Source organism: Ips typographus, linkage group LG1 (assembly GCF_016097725.1).
Source record: "Ips typographus isolate SLU linkage group LG1, UJ_Ityp_2.0, whole genome shotgun sequence".
Taxonomy (NCBI): Eukaryota; Metazoa; Arthropoda; class Insecta; order Coleoptera; family Curculionidae; genus Ips; species Ips typographus.
Genome location: NC_138422.1, coordinates 8243168 through 8260432, shown reverse-complemented (window position 1 = coordinate 8260432; position 17265 = coordinate 8243168). Strand labels below are relative to the sequence as shown.

Sequence of the window (17265 nt, the reverse complement as noted above, 5' to 3'; positions counted from 1 at the left end):
TCCACAGCCACTGAATTCTGACAGTGCCAACCAAATATTAACGGCCGCCATATGCAACCACCACTTTTGTCCCCTATTTTGGTCTCTCTTGCTCCTTTTTGTCATGTTTACATTCCTTTTGCTAAAAATATTGGCCAGAACATTATTAACACTTTATTTTCAGATTTGAATTATCATTGTCTGTTTTGCCTTAGTCGGCCTTGGGCGTCAAATTTAGCCCACCCTGTACAGGTTATATTCTTTCTTGGGATTTGTTACATATTTATTATAATAATCCATTTACCAACACCATAATAATTATTATAGTTGTGGTCAACGTCACACTCATCTGACCTTGATATAGGTTATTTATTAAGTAACAATGTTTTTATAAATATTCTGATTCCATTCACGCTAAAATAGTTATTATGCTATCAGTTTTTCTTACGGAAATAGAATCCTTACTTACCGTTTATACCATTCTTAATCGTTTTTACTAAAAAAATATTATCCATAATTGTTACAATTAGCAGCACTATTTTCTAGATGAATTAGAACTGGTTATTATTAATGCGTTGAGTTGTGTTGTTTTAAGTTTTGACGATCATTATAAACAAATTTTATGAAAAAAGCTGGATTATCTACGGCCAAGAGACATAGGATAAAATTAACATTATTGTTTTTGTTCATTTAATATTAGGTACATTAATGTGTGGTTAATAACTGAAAACAGACATTTCTGAAATTTTATTCGTCTGCCAATTTTGATGTTTCAACATTGCAATACTGGGTGTTTCACTGTTACCTTGAACCAATTACAGGTGAATTACAGCCAAAATGGACCAATAATCCAACAAATTAAACAATAAGTTTTTATCATTTGGAATAGAAAGTATGAGTGCAAAAATATAATATTTTCAAATTTCAATCAAAAACAAAACTTGAACAGGTTTTTACGAACTATATAAGTTTCCTGATTAGATTTAAATTGATTCTTTCGATGAAAGTATTATAATAATATAAATTAATATTTTACTAGTGAAGAGTAACTTGATTTGTAAAAACGCTTCCTTCCTTCTTCACCAGCATGATTATAATTAATAGTAACATCAGGATTGGCAACATTTATTTACCTTCATCCAGTATGTTTTCTATGCATGAAAATCGATATATTACGCTTTGATAACCTTTTAATAACTACTGAGGTTAAATTAGTTAAATAATGAAAAGTTGTTCCTGACAGCACACTGTTAATAAACATAATTAAGGTCAGGAACTCCTTCTCCACACAGGAACTACACCGTTTTTATAAAATTTCACATGGATATTAGATTTATTTGAAGTAAAAACTAATGTAGTTTCACTAGTTGCAAATTATGGCACTTGGCTTGAAGAACCACGCATTATGGTTATACAACTTAAAAGACCTACTCTACAAATAGGTTTAATTACACACTGTTATGGTGTTGTTTTGAAATGTTAAAATGGTGCAAATTAAACTTGCGAAAGGCTAGAAAACCCGTTAAGTAGGAAAAGTTGTTTTTTAGACCATGTTTAATGATGCACTTTGAAGAAAGTGGAAGTTGCTTCATTTAAATTTAATCACTGACTGAGAAATTTTATTCTTCGAAACGCGCAAACAATGTTGGGTGGTACTTAGCGTCTGGTAAACATCAACAATAACTACTCATTACAAGTATGTAATTTATTGATAAATGACATCATTTCCCAGTACCTTCACCTCTTTGCTTGAAGAGTACTTCAGTCATTTACTTGGAGGCGTTTCACATTTATGCCTAGCAATTACTTTAATGTTCATTGTTAATTTGACAGGAACGGATTTAGTATCAGTCTTGTAATAGATTAGAAATTTTAATTAAAATGTTAGTAGTGTCAGTTTGATATATCTATTATGCTTGGTTGTCAATTACATTGAGTGTTAGAAATGATGTTTTTACTACACCTTTTCTAACTGAAATTCAGAAAAAGTCAAGTGTAATTCAGTTTAATTTTTAACTGAAATTGTGTTATTTTTTTCATAACATTCATTGTGTTATAAAGTAAATATTAAAGTAGTAAAAATAATTTATTAAAGTGCCTTGAAATTTCAGCTTTGGTAATTTTATCGACAGATAATGTATTTTATGGAATTGGCCTTTGAATGTTCTGAATTTCATTTGATGGTTTCTGAATTTAAATTGATTTTTTCCAAATTGCATTGCTTGACCTTTTCTGAATCCCACTTGGCCTTTCCTGAACTACATTTCGAAATGGTGTAAAATGCTGGAAGGACATTTGCTATTTTCTTAACAGTTTAGAGAACGGATACGTGGCAATGTGAGTCTTTCATAATTTTTTATTTCATATTTAAAAAAAAAACAACCAAAAAAATAATTATATTTATTTAAAATAATTATATTTATTTTTTTGACTTTAAAAGGTTTTTGGTTATGAAAAAGTAGTTTTTAGGTATTTGTACAAAGAAGTTTATCAACGCACCCAAATACCAAGAATTTCAGAAAGACTACTATAAATACAGACAAAAATGAAAAACAAATACTTAAGCGATTAACCTACTAACAAACGAAAATCCAGTTTTTAGTATTTTAAAAATTTTGTGAAATAGAAATTTGAGACGCATACGGAAAATGTCTTTTCCGCACTCGATTTGATAAATTGCCCGGATCAACGACAATCGCGTGTGGTGAAGATTCTAACCAAAGTATACTCTTCATACGATATGTTAATTCTATTTACCCACGAAGACAGGAAATTAATTAAGGATGGTAATATCCAAATGCGGTCACCGCTTTACTTTGTATTTTAATTATTATAAACAATATACTCAGATCCTTGAATAATACTCATTATACCGTTTAATCCCATTAATGCATTACGCGGGACTTATGCAAGCAGGTTGTTTATATTGTTAGTGGACAGTAAAATCGTCGCACTGTAGTAATAGAGAAAACGACCAAACGGTATTAATTTTAATAATGAATTTATGTATTCAGGTAAATTGCATTTCAATCACTTGTGGAATTTGAGCAACGCAAGTTTAGATGCATTTACTTCCCACTATCAGTGGGAAGTAGTTTAGTATGTTGGTTAACTGACAAAATTCCCAGTGAAGACTACGCAAAGAGTGTTTTTTGTATTTCTTTTATCAAAATTATTAATGTTTTAATTATTATTTTTGAGTGATGTACTTTTATTATGTTTTCCCTGTAGCTTTGCTTTCCGATGGTTGAAAAGGTTGAGGGGTTGAGGTTCTGTATCTGGATATTTTTGTTATATTGCCACTAGGGCCTTCTTTCACTGTGTTCTTACTTTTTACGCCTGAAGGAGACTATAAAGGTCAAAACGGCGTCAAAAAGTACTCGAAATTATTTTAAATCAAATTTAAAAGTGTGCTTTGTAAAAAAATGAGTTTTGGCTCTATAATATTGGAATATTGGCTTTGTCTCATTGCTACCATTCTGTCGAAAGCATTTTAATAAGGTATCACAGAATATCCACTTTAAAATTGGTGATTTAATTTAGTGCATAAATCAATATGACAATTTACCCACGCATTTTCCACAATAAATTAAACCTTAATTTAGACTTTCAATCAGCAGGAGTTTATTAAATAGGAGCGATAAATAAGAAAGCACAATCATTAAAGTAATATAAAACGTTATAGGTTAATGGGACCTTGAGTGATTTATTTTCACAATATTGTGAATGGATTCGTTACTAAAAGGCAGCTGAAGAAATAAAAAATATCACAATAATTGAATGTTTAAAAATTCGTAACATGAACAAACTAAAATTCTTTGCAGGGGAGCTCGTTTATATTCCAGCTGTGTAATTGCATTTATTATACAGGGTACTTCAAAATGATATGATGAGTTGAAGTTAATTTTGATAGATAAACCTTGGGGACGATTGACTAACTCACACCTACTAAACTATGTTATTACAAACATTTTTTAAAATAAAACGATTTATATAGGTCCTATACTCCAAAAATATGGCTTATTAAAATTTAGCAGGTTATTTTTAGACCAACCTAGATCTTTTCTTTGTTAAGGGGCTAGCGAGGTGGCTACCTTACTGGTAACCTTTATATTTTTCATTTTACAACTTCAATAAATTAGTCTTCTGTAGAAGAAATTTGAGCCGTATGTAAGATTTATGAAGAAGGCGCGGCTAAAAACATGTATAGTCAACTGTGTTCAACAACACCATGGCATGGAAGAGGAAGGTCATATTCAGAAATTAGTGAAAACAAGTACAATAAACCATATGTAAATTCTAGTTACACTAAAATTTAACGTAATCAGAAAATTATTAACATAACCACAAAAATAAATTATTTTAACATAACCACAATGAAGAGATAACCAACGAAAATGGAGAACTCCTGATAGACTTTTGTGCGTGGAACGAACTACGAATAAACAACACGTATTTCCCTCACAAAGAGCAACATAAATACACATTTAGTAACACTAGAGATGATTGACTACGTAATAAGTAACAGGACAATCACACCATCACAAGTAATGGATGTAAGAGCACTAACGTCAGCGAACATAGGCACAGATCACAACCTACTGAATAAAATGATCATGGAAAAACCCCACAGGATCAAAAAACCTACAGCAATCATCGAAAAGCTTAATATTGAATCACTGACAGTGATAGTCCAGTGATAGCCCATTTCTGTTCAATCTCTTAATGGATAGAATTATAGAGGAAGTATCATCACTAAATATGGGATACCGAATGGGATAAAATAAAAGAATCAGCATGGTATGCTACGCCGATGATGCAGCTATTGATGAACATGAACATGACCATATCTATAGAAAAAACCAAAAGCATAACTTTTGCTAAAGATCCCGTAAGATGTGAGTTGGTAGTTCATGACAAAATCATCGAGCAATTCTCACAATTCAAATATCTGGGTATAGATCTGTCGAGTTATCACGACCCAGTGAAGGACCTAAGAAGCCAAATCAACAAAGCGACTGCCATGTCGGGTTGCTTAAGGCAAAGGATAACAAGGTCAGGATCTATAAGACTTGTATCAGGTCAATCATGACATACGGAATAGAAAGAACCAACAAACGGAAAATAATGCTATGAGTAGCCGAAATGAAAACGCTCAGGACTATAATGGGAAAAACAAGAATAGACCGAATTAGGAACACTGACATTAGGGAACAATGTGGGGTGCAAGACATCGTAAGATGGGGAAGACAAAGAAAAAGATATTGGTACGCTCACGTGAGAAGAATGGAAGAGGGAAGACTGCCACGCATCGCAGTTGAAGGGAAACCAATAGGGAAAGGAGCACCGGAAGACCACCTAAGAGATGGAAGGACAGCTGGCAGTCCACCTCTCAGGAACTGATCCAGAGGAAGCTGCAAAACTAACTGATCGCGAGATCTTAAGTATGAATAAGAAGAAGAAGAAGAAGCAATTTACCAAAATATCTATTATTTTAGACAGTATTCTGTTATTAAGATTGTAAAACAAAAAATCGATTTCTGCCACTGATTTTGTCCTAAAGCTGGAATCACAAAAATACTGAAAAAGCGTTGTTCAGGATCATATTGTGTTTCTAATTTTGTGTTTTTAATAATACATTACGTTGCTTGATCACCTAAGAGTCATAATTTATGTCACCTTCTTGACTCACTTAAAATTCTAATACATTTGTAATGTTCTTCTGTAATATTATAAGCTGCTTTTAGGTAACATCTAGGGCTAGGGTAACACTGATGGTCATGGTGATGTTACCATTAAATACTTTAGACTCGTTAGAGTTTCATGTGTTTCTTCAAATTTCTATTTTATTTTAAGTAATTTTATCAGTAAGCTTTATCAATCAACTAAATGCATAAACGTTTTTCTGACAAATATGCCATTATTACGTCCAAAAAACTTATGGAACTATTACCCGCACTTGTTCCACTTTCTTTTTTGCTATCTCATATTGTATAATGTAAACAGCTAATTTATCGACAGAACTAACCCAACCACGAAGTCAGAACCAATTATTAATCCACTACCGTTTGCTTCCAACAGAAATAACAATTTCTAGTTTTTAGCTAATATAATATCATTTATCTAACGCTCTTGACATTTTATGCCTTCAAATTGCTCTAAAATGCTTCACTTTTCCTCTATTAGAGACATATCATAACTCTTAAGCTACATCCCATAAATAACCTATAAATACACTTAATTCTACATATTACATCAATGCATTCAGAAAAACTTTATGTTTTAGGCAACAGGAGATGTTTTGGCACGAATCTTACTAGACCGAAACGTGATGGTAGAGTACATGGAAATAGGTTAGAAACGTTGCGGTTCAATGCATTTACTTAATTATTGTAAACGTAAAAGGCAATACGTAATCGACGATGATTTGCCCATCTTATATACCTTCCCTTATTTATAAAACTATAATTATACTGCATTTTGGTCCGTTCTCCTTATTTAACTTAACAAGTAATAAACCAAAAAGTTTGAGTGAAGGTCCAAAGACCCATTTAAGCCTTTTTTAAGAAAGTATAATTACGCTGGGTTATAAATCTTTTCTAGTCACTTTTACTTTTGTAAACTTTAACAAAAAATGTATTGAGATTGCAAAGCAATAAAGATGAAAGTTTGAAATAAGATGCGATCTTCTTCAGCAGATGTTTACGATCGACATAGCTGTGAAAGTATCGTAACAAAAAACACTTAGAAAAGCATCTTAGATAATTTTTTATTATTTAAACAAAAAGTGCAAAATATTACGTGACAGGTAACTGTTTTAATTTCTATTACATTGTTACATCATTCTAATCTTGTCTGATTTTCTGCGTAACGTACTTTATGAAAGTAATTAAATAAGTTAAATACAAAATTTACTGAAAAACTTTGTGATATATCAAGAAACAATGAGTTGGTAATATAAACTATAAACCAATATATTCAAAAAATGCCTCCAACAAAGTTTTTGAATTTTTTTTAAGACTGAGGTATAAATCTGAGGAAATTTCTCAATGTGGCAACAGTAAAAAGGCATTCTAAGTACAGCTTGAATTCGACTGAAAGCATGTAAAACTATAACATTTACAGTGTTATAATAAAGGCAAAATTTGCTGATTTTTGTTGACAACAGCATGTAGTCTTAACAAGTTTAAATATATCAGAATAGTTCCGGAGATATCTGAAAATATTTTTTTAATACTCTCCATATATTCAATCTTGTTGCGGTTAGGACGAGGTGAAAGAGAAGTTTAAGACACACATTTTGAGATTTTTATAGTCGCTGAAACTCCAAAAATAGCGGTGGTCTGATGAAATTTTGAAAATTGTGATGTAATTTCCAAAAAAAGTCGAATATCTCTGAAACGGTTAGAGTTACGAAAATTTTGCAAATGAAAAAAATATTCAGAATAATTTTTTTTTACATTTGAGCTTTTGACAGTAACTGAAAACTAAAACCCCAAAAATTGGCGGAGATACGGAATTTTCAAAATTTGGATGCAATTAAAAAAAAGTAGAATGAAAATGCTTAGAGTTGTGTAAATCTTGCAGAAACTACTAGAATAGCTTTCTACATCTAGTGGACTAGGTTTACACATTTACACAGTTTCAAATTTAAATCGTTTTTTTTTTTAACACCCTGTATAAATTCAAACGTTTTGTCGGTCAGCACGAAGTCAAGACGAACATTTTGGGCTTTTTACAGTATCTGACACTCCAAAAATAGCGGAGATACGGAATTTCAAAAATGTTGGTGCAAATTCCAAAAAAGTCGAGTTTCTCAGAAACGCAGAGTTACGGAAATTGCTCGAACGAAACAGATCTCTAAACGAATTTGTCTTAATAAGGGGTATTTATTATTTATTATATGCAAAAATATACCTTAATTTCATAGAAAAAAGCAGCATTGATACAAAATAGATACAGTGACAAGTGTTTTTAAAGTTTTTGATTTAATGCATCAAAAAAATAATAGCTAAGTTAGTATTGAATGTTGCTGAGTTCAGGGGCAATCTTTTTCATTTTTAGTTAAAAAATTAAGTGTTTTGAGATGCTGATTATAAATCTTTTATAGTTACTTTTACTTAAAACTTTAACAAAAAATAAATTGAGATTTTGAAGCAATAAAAATATTAAAGTTTGGAATAAGGTCTCTCCAGCAGATGTTTGCCATCAACAACCAGTTTTTCATTATTATGTTGAACATCTTCAAAGCCTTTACTTCATCATTGCACTTTAATAAAACTTCTCTACAAGATCAAGATTAACTAAGAAATTCAAGTTACTTTGAGGGGAATTTGCTTTTTGAATTCTTTCAATTTCCACATAAATTTCATACCTTTCACTCATCAGGTATCAGGAAATTGTTTCAATCCCTTTAATATAATTCCACCTTATGCTATTTCATCGCAAAGACATAATTAATCTTCATTACTGTGTTGAAAGTGATAAACGAGCTTCAAATTTTGATATAGTCTATGAATCGGTTTATTCAACTCTGTAAATTACCTGTTTAGTAGCGATTATTAATCGGTAACATTAGAGAAAACGAAAGTCATGGGTTTTTTCGTGTGTGTGCGTTATTAAAATTGCCTTAACCTTAAATCACATTTTCGTGATTCCCTAAGGTCACACTTAAAAATGACTAGTTCAATGGCTGGATAATTTGACGAAAGAATTTTAGAAGAATCCTTTTCTTCACCTTGGACTATGTGAAAGGTAAAAACATAATGAAGATGACCGTTCTTGACACGCACATAATGGATGTCATCATCAGTGTTCGAATTTTCCAAAGTGTGTTAAGTGATTTAAAATCTCCTCTTGTAGAAATTTAATGTCTTTATGGCTGGATTTGTAGAGCTATATAAGAGCTAACTGTCAATTACAGATTAAGCTTAGACGTATTATTACCATTAGTAAATACCATTGTATTGTACAAGATTGATTTAGTTTCAGTAACTTAATTTATGTTGATTGGTATACAAGGTAACAAAAACCTCACCAGCCTGTTGGTACATTTAAAAGTAGGATCACCCAAAATTTCAGCTGTTTGTAATTTTTTAGTAAATTGCAATTTTTTTTTAGTCTTTAGGTCAAAATTTGCGATGTTGTCATTTGAAACCTACTTTACCTTTTCAACTCATTTGCGGTATTTTTCATTTTGACGAAACTTTTTCACTGAATTTAAACTTTACCAGAATAATTAAATCTTTTAAAAGAAAATTTATTCTACCGTTTAAAACTTTAGATTTTGCAAAAATATTTGTTGTCTTATAAGAAATGCAATTTGTGCAGGATTTATTACCTCCGAAGATATATTTTAGAGATAATTTTTAGTTTCTATTATTATTATTTAGATATTATATTTTAAGATATTATTTAGTTTATTAGGGAGTTTTATCACTAAATAGTGTCCATTACGGTATCTTAGAAACTGCATGAGTTTGAAAAAAGTTGAAAACGAATGTACAGAGGAGAGTTGTGTATTCACGCAGCAAAGGTTTAACCTAAATTGGTTTCTGCTGAATATCCAGTAAGCCAGAAACTAAAAAAAAAAACACAACTGGTTTTTTAAGTTTTAAAACAGCAATTCTTTAATTATTTTTTACCCACTTTGTACCTCTGCTAGTTTCTGAGAAATATTCACTAAATATCGACCAAACATAATCTGTACTCTGTCCATGACTAATATCAAAACAAAATTTTGTTTAGAATAAACTATAAAAGACTACTATATTGATTTGAATTTCATTTGGGTCCTCAAATATACAAGTCTACCGCCAACGTTTCGACATTATGTCGGTGTCATACTCAGGAGCTTATTATTCCAATATTTAACTGTGTTTTCTTTTTAATCCATTTATTTCCATTTGTAGGTGGTTCTTATCTTTAGTCACTTTCAGCAAATTCGTATGTCAAGGTTCCTGTGCTAAAACAAGAAATCTATTGCAACTAACTAAAAAACTTCAATGAGAGATTGATGATTAACTTTAAACTCTTTCCTACTTAAAATTCATAAAAAAAGTAAACGTACATACTATAAATGCTTCCATAATGTAATAACATTTGATCTTTGAGTGCGTATATGCTTTCTCTTAATTCATATCCGGTGTTTTTTTTTACATTAACCGGTGCAATTTTTATAATCAATTCAGCCAATATATAAGTGTCACACCTAGCAAACTATATGCAGAAGTTCTAGGTGCAATTTGTCCACCCATATTGACGACATAGAAAAAAAAATAATGCACTTTCACTGCACTTTCGTTTGATGCTCCGTTAGGATGTACACTAGCAAAGAATGTTGAACAACAGTTTATATAGCTTTTCCTCTGACCAGTTTAGATTTGTGTGTATGCTTACTGATCATTATGCAACTATCTCTTTCCGAGAGATAAAAACAAACTGCCGGCAGCCGCTGTAAATTACACCAAAGGAAAGGAAACTATTCTAAAGAAGGTGAAAGATCTATAGACTCATCCGCAGATATAGTCGAGCATTGTCCTCTGATTAGCATTTTCAGTGATCAGAAATGGAATATGGTTATTATAAGCGACACGAGATGATGACTTTCATTTTTTTTCTTTTAAGATTTATTTCCTTGTTTTTGAGGTCAAACGTTTCAAAATTCCTATTTATTATTATATACAAAAGTAAATTGTATAACCAGCCATACGTGATTACTCGGACAAGAGTCTTTCGACATTTTTGCCGCTATTTGCCATAAAAATCTTTTATCGAAAATTTATGCGCCGTTAAATATATCTGATTTTTTTTTACGCCTACAGATATATTTGATATATTCCGAACAGCTTAGAAAACGAATAAGTTGGTAATTACTATGGCAGAGGAAGTAAGTATATTTTGCACAAAAAAAAAAAACAAATTTCAACAAATATCTATGATAATTGTAATTTCTCGTTTAGGACTAAAGTAAAGTCAAAAAAGCACGATCAAAACAGTTTGGGATATTAAAATACTAGGTTATCTTTATGGATATACCTTGAACCAACAAAAACAAGGTTGTCTGCAACTTAAATGAGATACACTGTACTGTCGTGGGAGTTCGAATATGGACTCTAAAAAAAAACATTATAAACAACTTTAGCAAAACTTTAGAATCTGAAAATTGAATTATTATTTAGACTGTTGTTTTGCTGCAAAAATCGTGCAAAATAGATGAGACGTATTAAATTAATTAATTATCCGGCAATATCGCAAAAACCAAAATATGGCAATTTGATACCAACCTGTCTAGATTTACAAATTTCAAAAAAAATATATTAGGTTTGTTTAAACTTCTGATATACAATTGTTCACCCAAATGTTCATACAATTTACAGCACTTCTAAATTATTTCTTGACGTTTTTAATTTATTTATTTTTATTTTATTGATGACTTTACAAACACCCCTGAAAGTAATTAAATGTAAAATATATAAATGCCTAAAAACTACATCTTGTGACTAAAAACAAAAAAAACTACATAATATAACCTAACCTAACCTTAGCCTAACAATGAATACAGTTGGTATTTTAACATTAATTATATGTACATAAAATTTAGTATGACTCAAAACTTAGTTAACTTAGTAAGTAGTAGTTTTAGTTTATTACTTAATAAAACAATTTAATTATTATAACAACTTTTATTAATATTTTATTCTCGCAAAGAAGACCTTTTGTGGATGGTCTTTGTGGACTACAAATATAAAAAACCAGTTTATTTCTCTTTTACTTTAAACGTAATTTGTATAATATGATGAAATATTATGCTAACTGAGATTTAACTAGGAAAGGTATTTTAGGGTTTGGTTTTGCTACATTCTTATACAATGCATATAAGGATAGGTTATTATTATAAAGCGTCCATGAAATATCCGTCAGAAATTACATTCTCAGATATTACTTGATTTGTCTACATCCGGGCAGCTTATTTACCGTAAAAATAGCGATTTTTTTGCGTACTAAATGTTTTTACTATAATAACTAACTGCTGACCTTATTTCTAATTGGTAATTTGCATTTTACTAGTAATTTACTGAAAATTGTCAAAATGATTGTCATATCTCAGAAACATTTTTTAAAATAAAAAAATTTGAAATCACACAAAATTTTTTTTGAGCACAGTTTGAGTCAGGGACAAAATTGATTGTCAAACTTGGAGTGGGAGCATGACAGTCTTAAGTAACTTTTTGGAATTCTCATTAAATTTCCTATCTAATAACCTGATAAAAGACTACAAAATTTGGTATGGTCAGTAAGAAATGAGGTTATTTACTGATCATTCTGATCATTTACTGATCTTCGATTTCATTCACAACAAAACTTATTGAACCTACATTTTTCTCCTGATAATCTGCAGGAATTTAAAGTCTGTTATTTTCAAATTTACAATTTGGGGTCTTAGGGGATTAAGCACTCTACATTTAAGAAAAATAATCAAGTCAACTAAGTTATAAAATTATCAGCAGATTAGCAACAAAAGGCTCGCAAATTTAAAAAAGCATGTTTGGAACGGGCTATGTGATGTTCAAATTGTTTGCCCTCATTTGCAATACATATGCAATATTTTTGTATAAAAGTTGTTTTATGAAATTTTGGTATTAGTGGTTGACATACTAAAATCAGATGACTAGTCTAGGTTCTTCCTCTAAATTCTAAATAATCTAATAAACTAATTTGTATTTCAGGTTCCGCCTCATGGGTACTACACTCTGGGTGATATCGATCCTCTCCATAATCAGCCTGACGGGTGGCCATTCGACTCTAATTAAAGAACAACAGCATTTGGCCGTGTACTTAAAGCCACTTCCGGAAGATATCCGCCCTAAAGTACGACTGGCCCTTAGGGCCGAAGCCGGACAGCCGCCCATATTGAAAGAATGCCAACACGAACAGGATTCCGTGCCTTGTCCGCCCAACAAGTTTAGAACGCCCAGCGGAGAATGCAACAACGTTAGACATCCAACTTGGGGTACTAGAGGATCACCATTTTTGCGATTGTTGGATCCCGAATATGCTGACGGTAAGTTTTTTCTGCTACAGAATGTTGTTATGATGCTTTTAAGAAGGTTTTGCTCCGGATGCAAAAAAATTTTTGCTTTTTCACACACATTACTATAGTAGTAAGTTAAAAATCTTACAAAACTAGAAAAAGTAGTATATTTTATTACCAGTACCGAAAATAGGCAGTAAAGTGACATTTTAAGCTTTCTAGTATAGGAGGCGGTGGTATACCATAAATATATGGGAAGGCTAACTGGATGTGACAGTAAAGGTTATATTCATCACGAAGAGTGATTATTGTCTTTATCTACTACTAGCATGGTAATGATCCATTACATAGCTTTCTTTGAGTTACGTAAGGAGGGATTTTACAGTCACTAGTGCGATAATAATAGGCACCCTAAGGCTCTTAAGCACCCTAAGAGTACAAATAAACAATCATTACGTAACTCAAAGTTAGTGACTATAAAATGCTCATACCACACTAGTAATGTAAATAACTATTACCTAGTTCAGCAGATATTTTTTTGAACAAATATGTGTTTTTTGCTTTCTTTATAAACAATTTTATGGTTCATGGGCAAAAGCTTGATATACTGAGCCTGTTACGTGTCGTGCTCAGTGGGTGATTAGACCATTTAAACTGAACACAAAAAGACAAATCATCTTTATGATTGATGTTTCTAGAATAGACTATTCTAACATCATCACAACTTGACAGATTAATTACTGGCAAAGCAACTTAAATTGTAAAGTTCAGGAAGTATGAAAAGTAAATGAAAGAGGATATCCATTTTTGTGATATATTATTAGATCCGCAATATCCTGAAGGTAATTAGGTTTTTTCTCGTTTCTCAGATTTTAACTTGAAGATTATGTTAAGCGTAGGGTGGTTATAATTAAAGATTAAGATAATTGCCTGTGAAGAGTAGTCACATTGTATATTTGATTGATGTTGACCTTGCGACCAGGATTTGAAGATTCCAATCGGATGGTTGACCTGTTCGTCTATTTGTCTATTGTGTGTTATTTAAAGTTTAATGTCTTCAAATGTCATTTTAAAGACTATACTTATACCTACTCCCAATGAATAAACAACATTTTATTTTCAAACATTTATACAATATCCTCATGAAAAAAAATAAGTAAATATGTACGATGTACGATGGTGTAATAACCTCTATAAGAAGTCGAAAAGCACAGCATTTACAAACACTCGTAAGCACGAATTGTTAGAGATAAATTTTTTATTTGAAATATTATTCTATATTTTATGTCAATATAAACATGGGTGGAACCTTCTGTGCTGTGTTCATTCATTTTCGGTTTTTGTTATAATATTATAAATATGATCAGGAATTTAATAACAATATACATTACAACCTTCTTCACGTTATGTGACAGTGACAATTTTCAGCTTTTTGTGGACTTTTATTTTCAAATTTTGCTTCTACCAATAATTGGCGTTTCAAGATAAGTGGTAAAAATTTTGTACTGGTTTGTTCGTTCCTTTGAACAACTTTAAATAGTTAAATTTGACCAAAAGACGTTCATTGATTAGATATTATTTAACTCTATAGTCAATTTATGTCTGTTCATTTCAAGTTTATGCCACATTAGCCAATAACAATAAATATGAAATGTTTTGAAAATGCATAAACGATTGAAGACAATTAAGACGATGTTGTATAGAAATACTTCAACAAGTCAATAGTTAATATGATTGAACTTGGCTCGGTTTATGTTTTCTACATGGTGTGCTGAGCCAAGTTACAATAATTTGCGATTATATTTGTCATTTTCAAAATTATTAATTTATGCGACAATATTTTCTGTACAAACTACCATTTTAAGGTAATTTCAGTTAAAATTTTACTCGAAATAAATTTGTTCAGACGAGTTTCTCATTTATTTTCGTCAAAACGGATGTTACGTCATTTGACAGTTGGTCACGTTACCAACTGTTAAATGACGTCACTTACAAAGTTAATCTTTATTTTTGTCTAGAGCATTAATATGCAACAGTTCTCTCTTCTTATCATGAGATTCCTGCGTATAATTTTAAAATTTATTGTTTCGACAAATTATTTTTGCAAATTCGTGAATCACCCTAATTTTGATCCTTCATATTTTAGTTACCACCTCTGATTTTTATTTTTAATTATTTCGATAGATAAAAGGAGCAGCAGATTTAGATGAACCAAAAAAAATTCAAGGCGGATCAGGAATGTATATCATGATGTAAAGGTTGAGATTGTTAAATATGACACTAAATCCAAGTCAACATAAAATTAAAATCCTGTTTCTAGTATCACTATCCACATAAATAATACATCCGCCCATCGTAGACGATCACCTTGAATTGGAAATCTCTATTAAATCCCATCTGGCTGGTAATTTACACGTGATAAATCTTACTCTAATTGCAAAGGTTACACGACCTATAACAATAATTATTCGACAATCTATTGCCCATCAATAATGGAATGCACGGTCGACCTATTGTTTGGCTGGCCTCAATCTCGGTTGACTGAAACAGATTTTCGTGTCAACAAATCCTTTGAGAGCGATTTTCCAATTTGATGACTTCATAATGACCATTTCAGACTTAGATGGTTTTATAATAGAATTATTATTAGAAGGTGCAAAAAGTACTGTCTTAAAATTCTGAAAAATTATATTGTTAACATTTAATTCTATTATCATAAAATTACATTAATTAAAATAATAATATGGCAATGGTGTTTTAATTACAATGACTAGTAACATACAGAACGATATAAAAAATAACGTGACATAGCAAATGGCAATAACTTAAGGCCCAGTTGTACAACAGTGGTTCAATCTTTGAATTAAGAATCATCATCCCATTTAAACGACCCTAATTTCTTTATTAGATGCATGTTTAGACTCAACTTTTTTACGTCTATGGACAGCTGATGAAATGGGATTTCCAAAAGTATGCCTCTTTCATTGATTGATTGAATGGTTTGGGCGATAGAGGACATCAAAGTTAACTAATATCTCCTCAGTTCTTTGGTGCATCCTTTCCTTGAATACTGAATATCTCCCTCATTTGGGACACTTTGTGTACACTTTTTTTACTTTTGTGGATAGCCAATGAAATAAACTTTCCAAAAGTATACTCCCTTCACTGATTGGTTGAACGGTTTGGCGGCTAGAGAACGTCAAAGTTTTGCTCCACAATTCGGTGCACCAAGTCGTCCAAACGTCAATAGTCCCCTTATTTGTAGTACTTGTATCTAGTTTTTTTATTGCTATAGATAGCCTATCTCTATCGATATAATAAAATGGGTTTTCTAAACATAGCAACTCCCGGGTTTGTGTGATTAACCATTTCGCCGTCAGAGGGTTTCAAAGTTCAGTTGAATTTAATGCACTTCTCCTATTTTTTGTTGTGTTTCTTTACAATGAAAAAGTTTAACTAATTTTATGTTTCACCTATGTATTACTGGTATATAATAACTTAGAAACCATATAGATAATAGCGTCCATAACACCCGGAGGATACTATTAAAAGCAGACCTTATGTAATAATAATACCCGCATGTAACGTCCTCATTCATGTTCATTTAATTATTGTAATTGTCTTCCTGTTTATTTACTTTTCATTCCATATCCATTTTACAGAGCAACAACTGCAGTGAATACATTTTTTTAAATAATATATTGTACGAAATTTATTGTATTATAATATTTTCTACACTGTGAGCAGAATGTTCTATTGCTTCTTTAGAACATAGTCCTTGTTTTCTTTTTAGCATCTTTCAGTGTATGTCTTCTACAACATTAATTTTGGCACAACTTTGGAAAAAATCTGTGCTTTTGCTTCATTTTTCATCCAAAGTTTTTTATTTTTTAACTGGTTCCAATGCTAGCTGTTTCTCTTTTGCCTCATTATTATTAGGCTGCTAAGTACATTTCAATTTTCCAGATTGAGAGTCAACATCTCCAACAACTTAGTCTGCATCTAAAGCTTTTACTTACGTACTTACTTTTCCAGCTTGCTGAAAAAATGTAATCTTCAAGGCCTTCAATAGTATTGCTTGCAGTTGGTTTTTTAGGTTGTTTTAGTGACGAAAGTTTTGTTTGTCTCTTCCAGATCTTCTTCAATGTACAATTGAGTTCCAATCCAAATGCTTTTTATTTAAGTTTTGTGATCAGTGATTTTTCTATTGATTTTCGATCAGTTAAATGAACGATTTTACATCAACAGTCCTT

The 17265-nt window shown here is 31.1% G+C and overlaps 1 protein-coding gene across 2 annotated transcripts in view; it reads left to right on the top strand.

Moving 5' to 3' along the window:
- Window positions 1-17265, top strand: part of LOC145736600 (uncharacterized) — a 33376-nt gene that overhangs the window by 5324 nt on the left and 10787 nt on the right. For both annotated transcript variants that reach the window (XM_081991038.1, XM_081991042.1), the window contains exon 2: window positions 12708-13042. In XM_081991038.1, the coding sequence (XP_081847164.1) occupies window positions 12708-13042 (335 nt within the window). The remainder of the gene's footprint in view (window positions 1-12707; window positions 13043-17265) is intronic.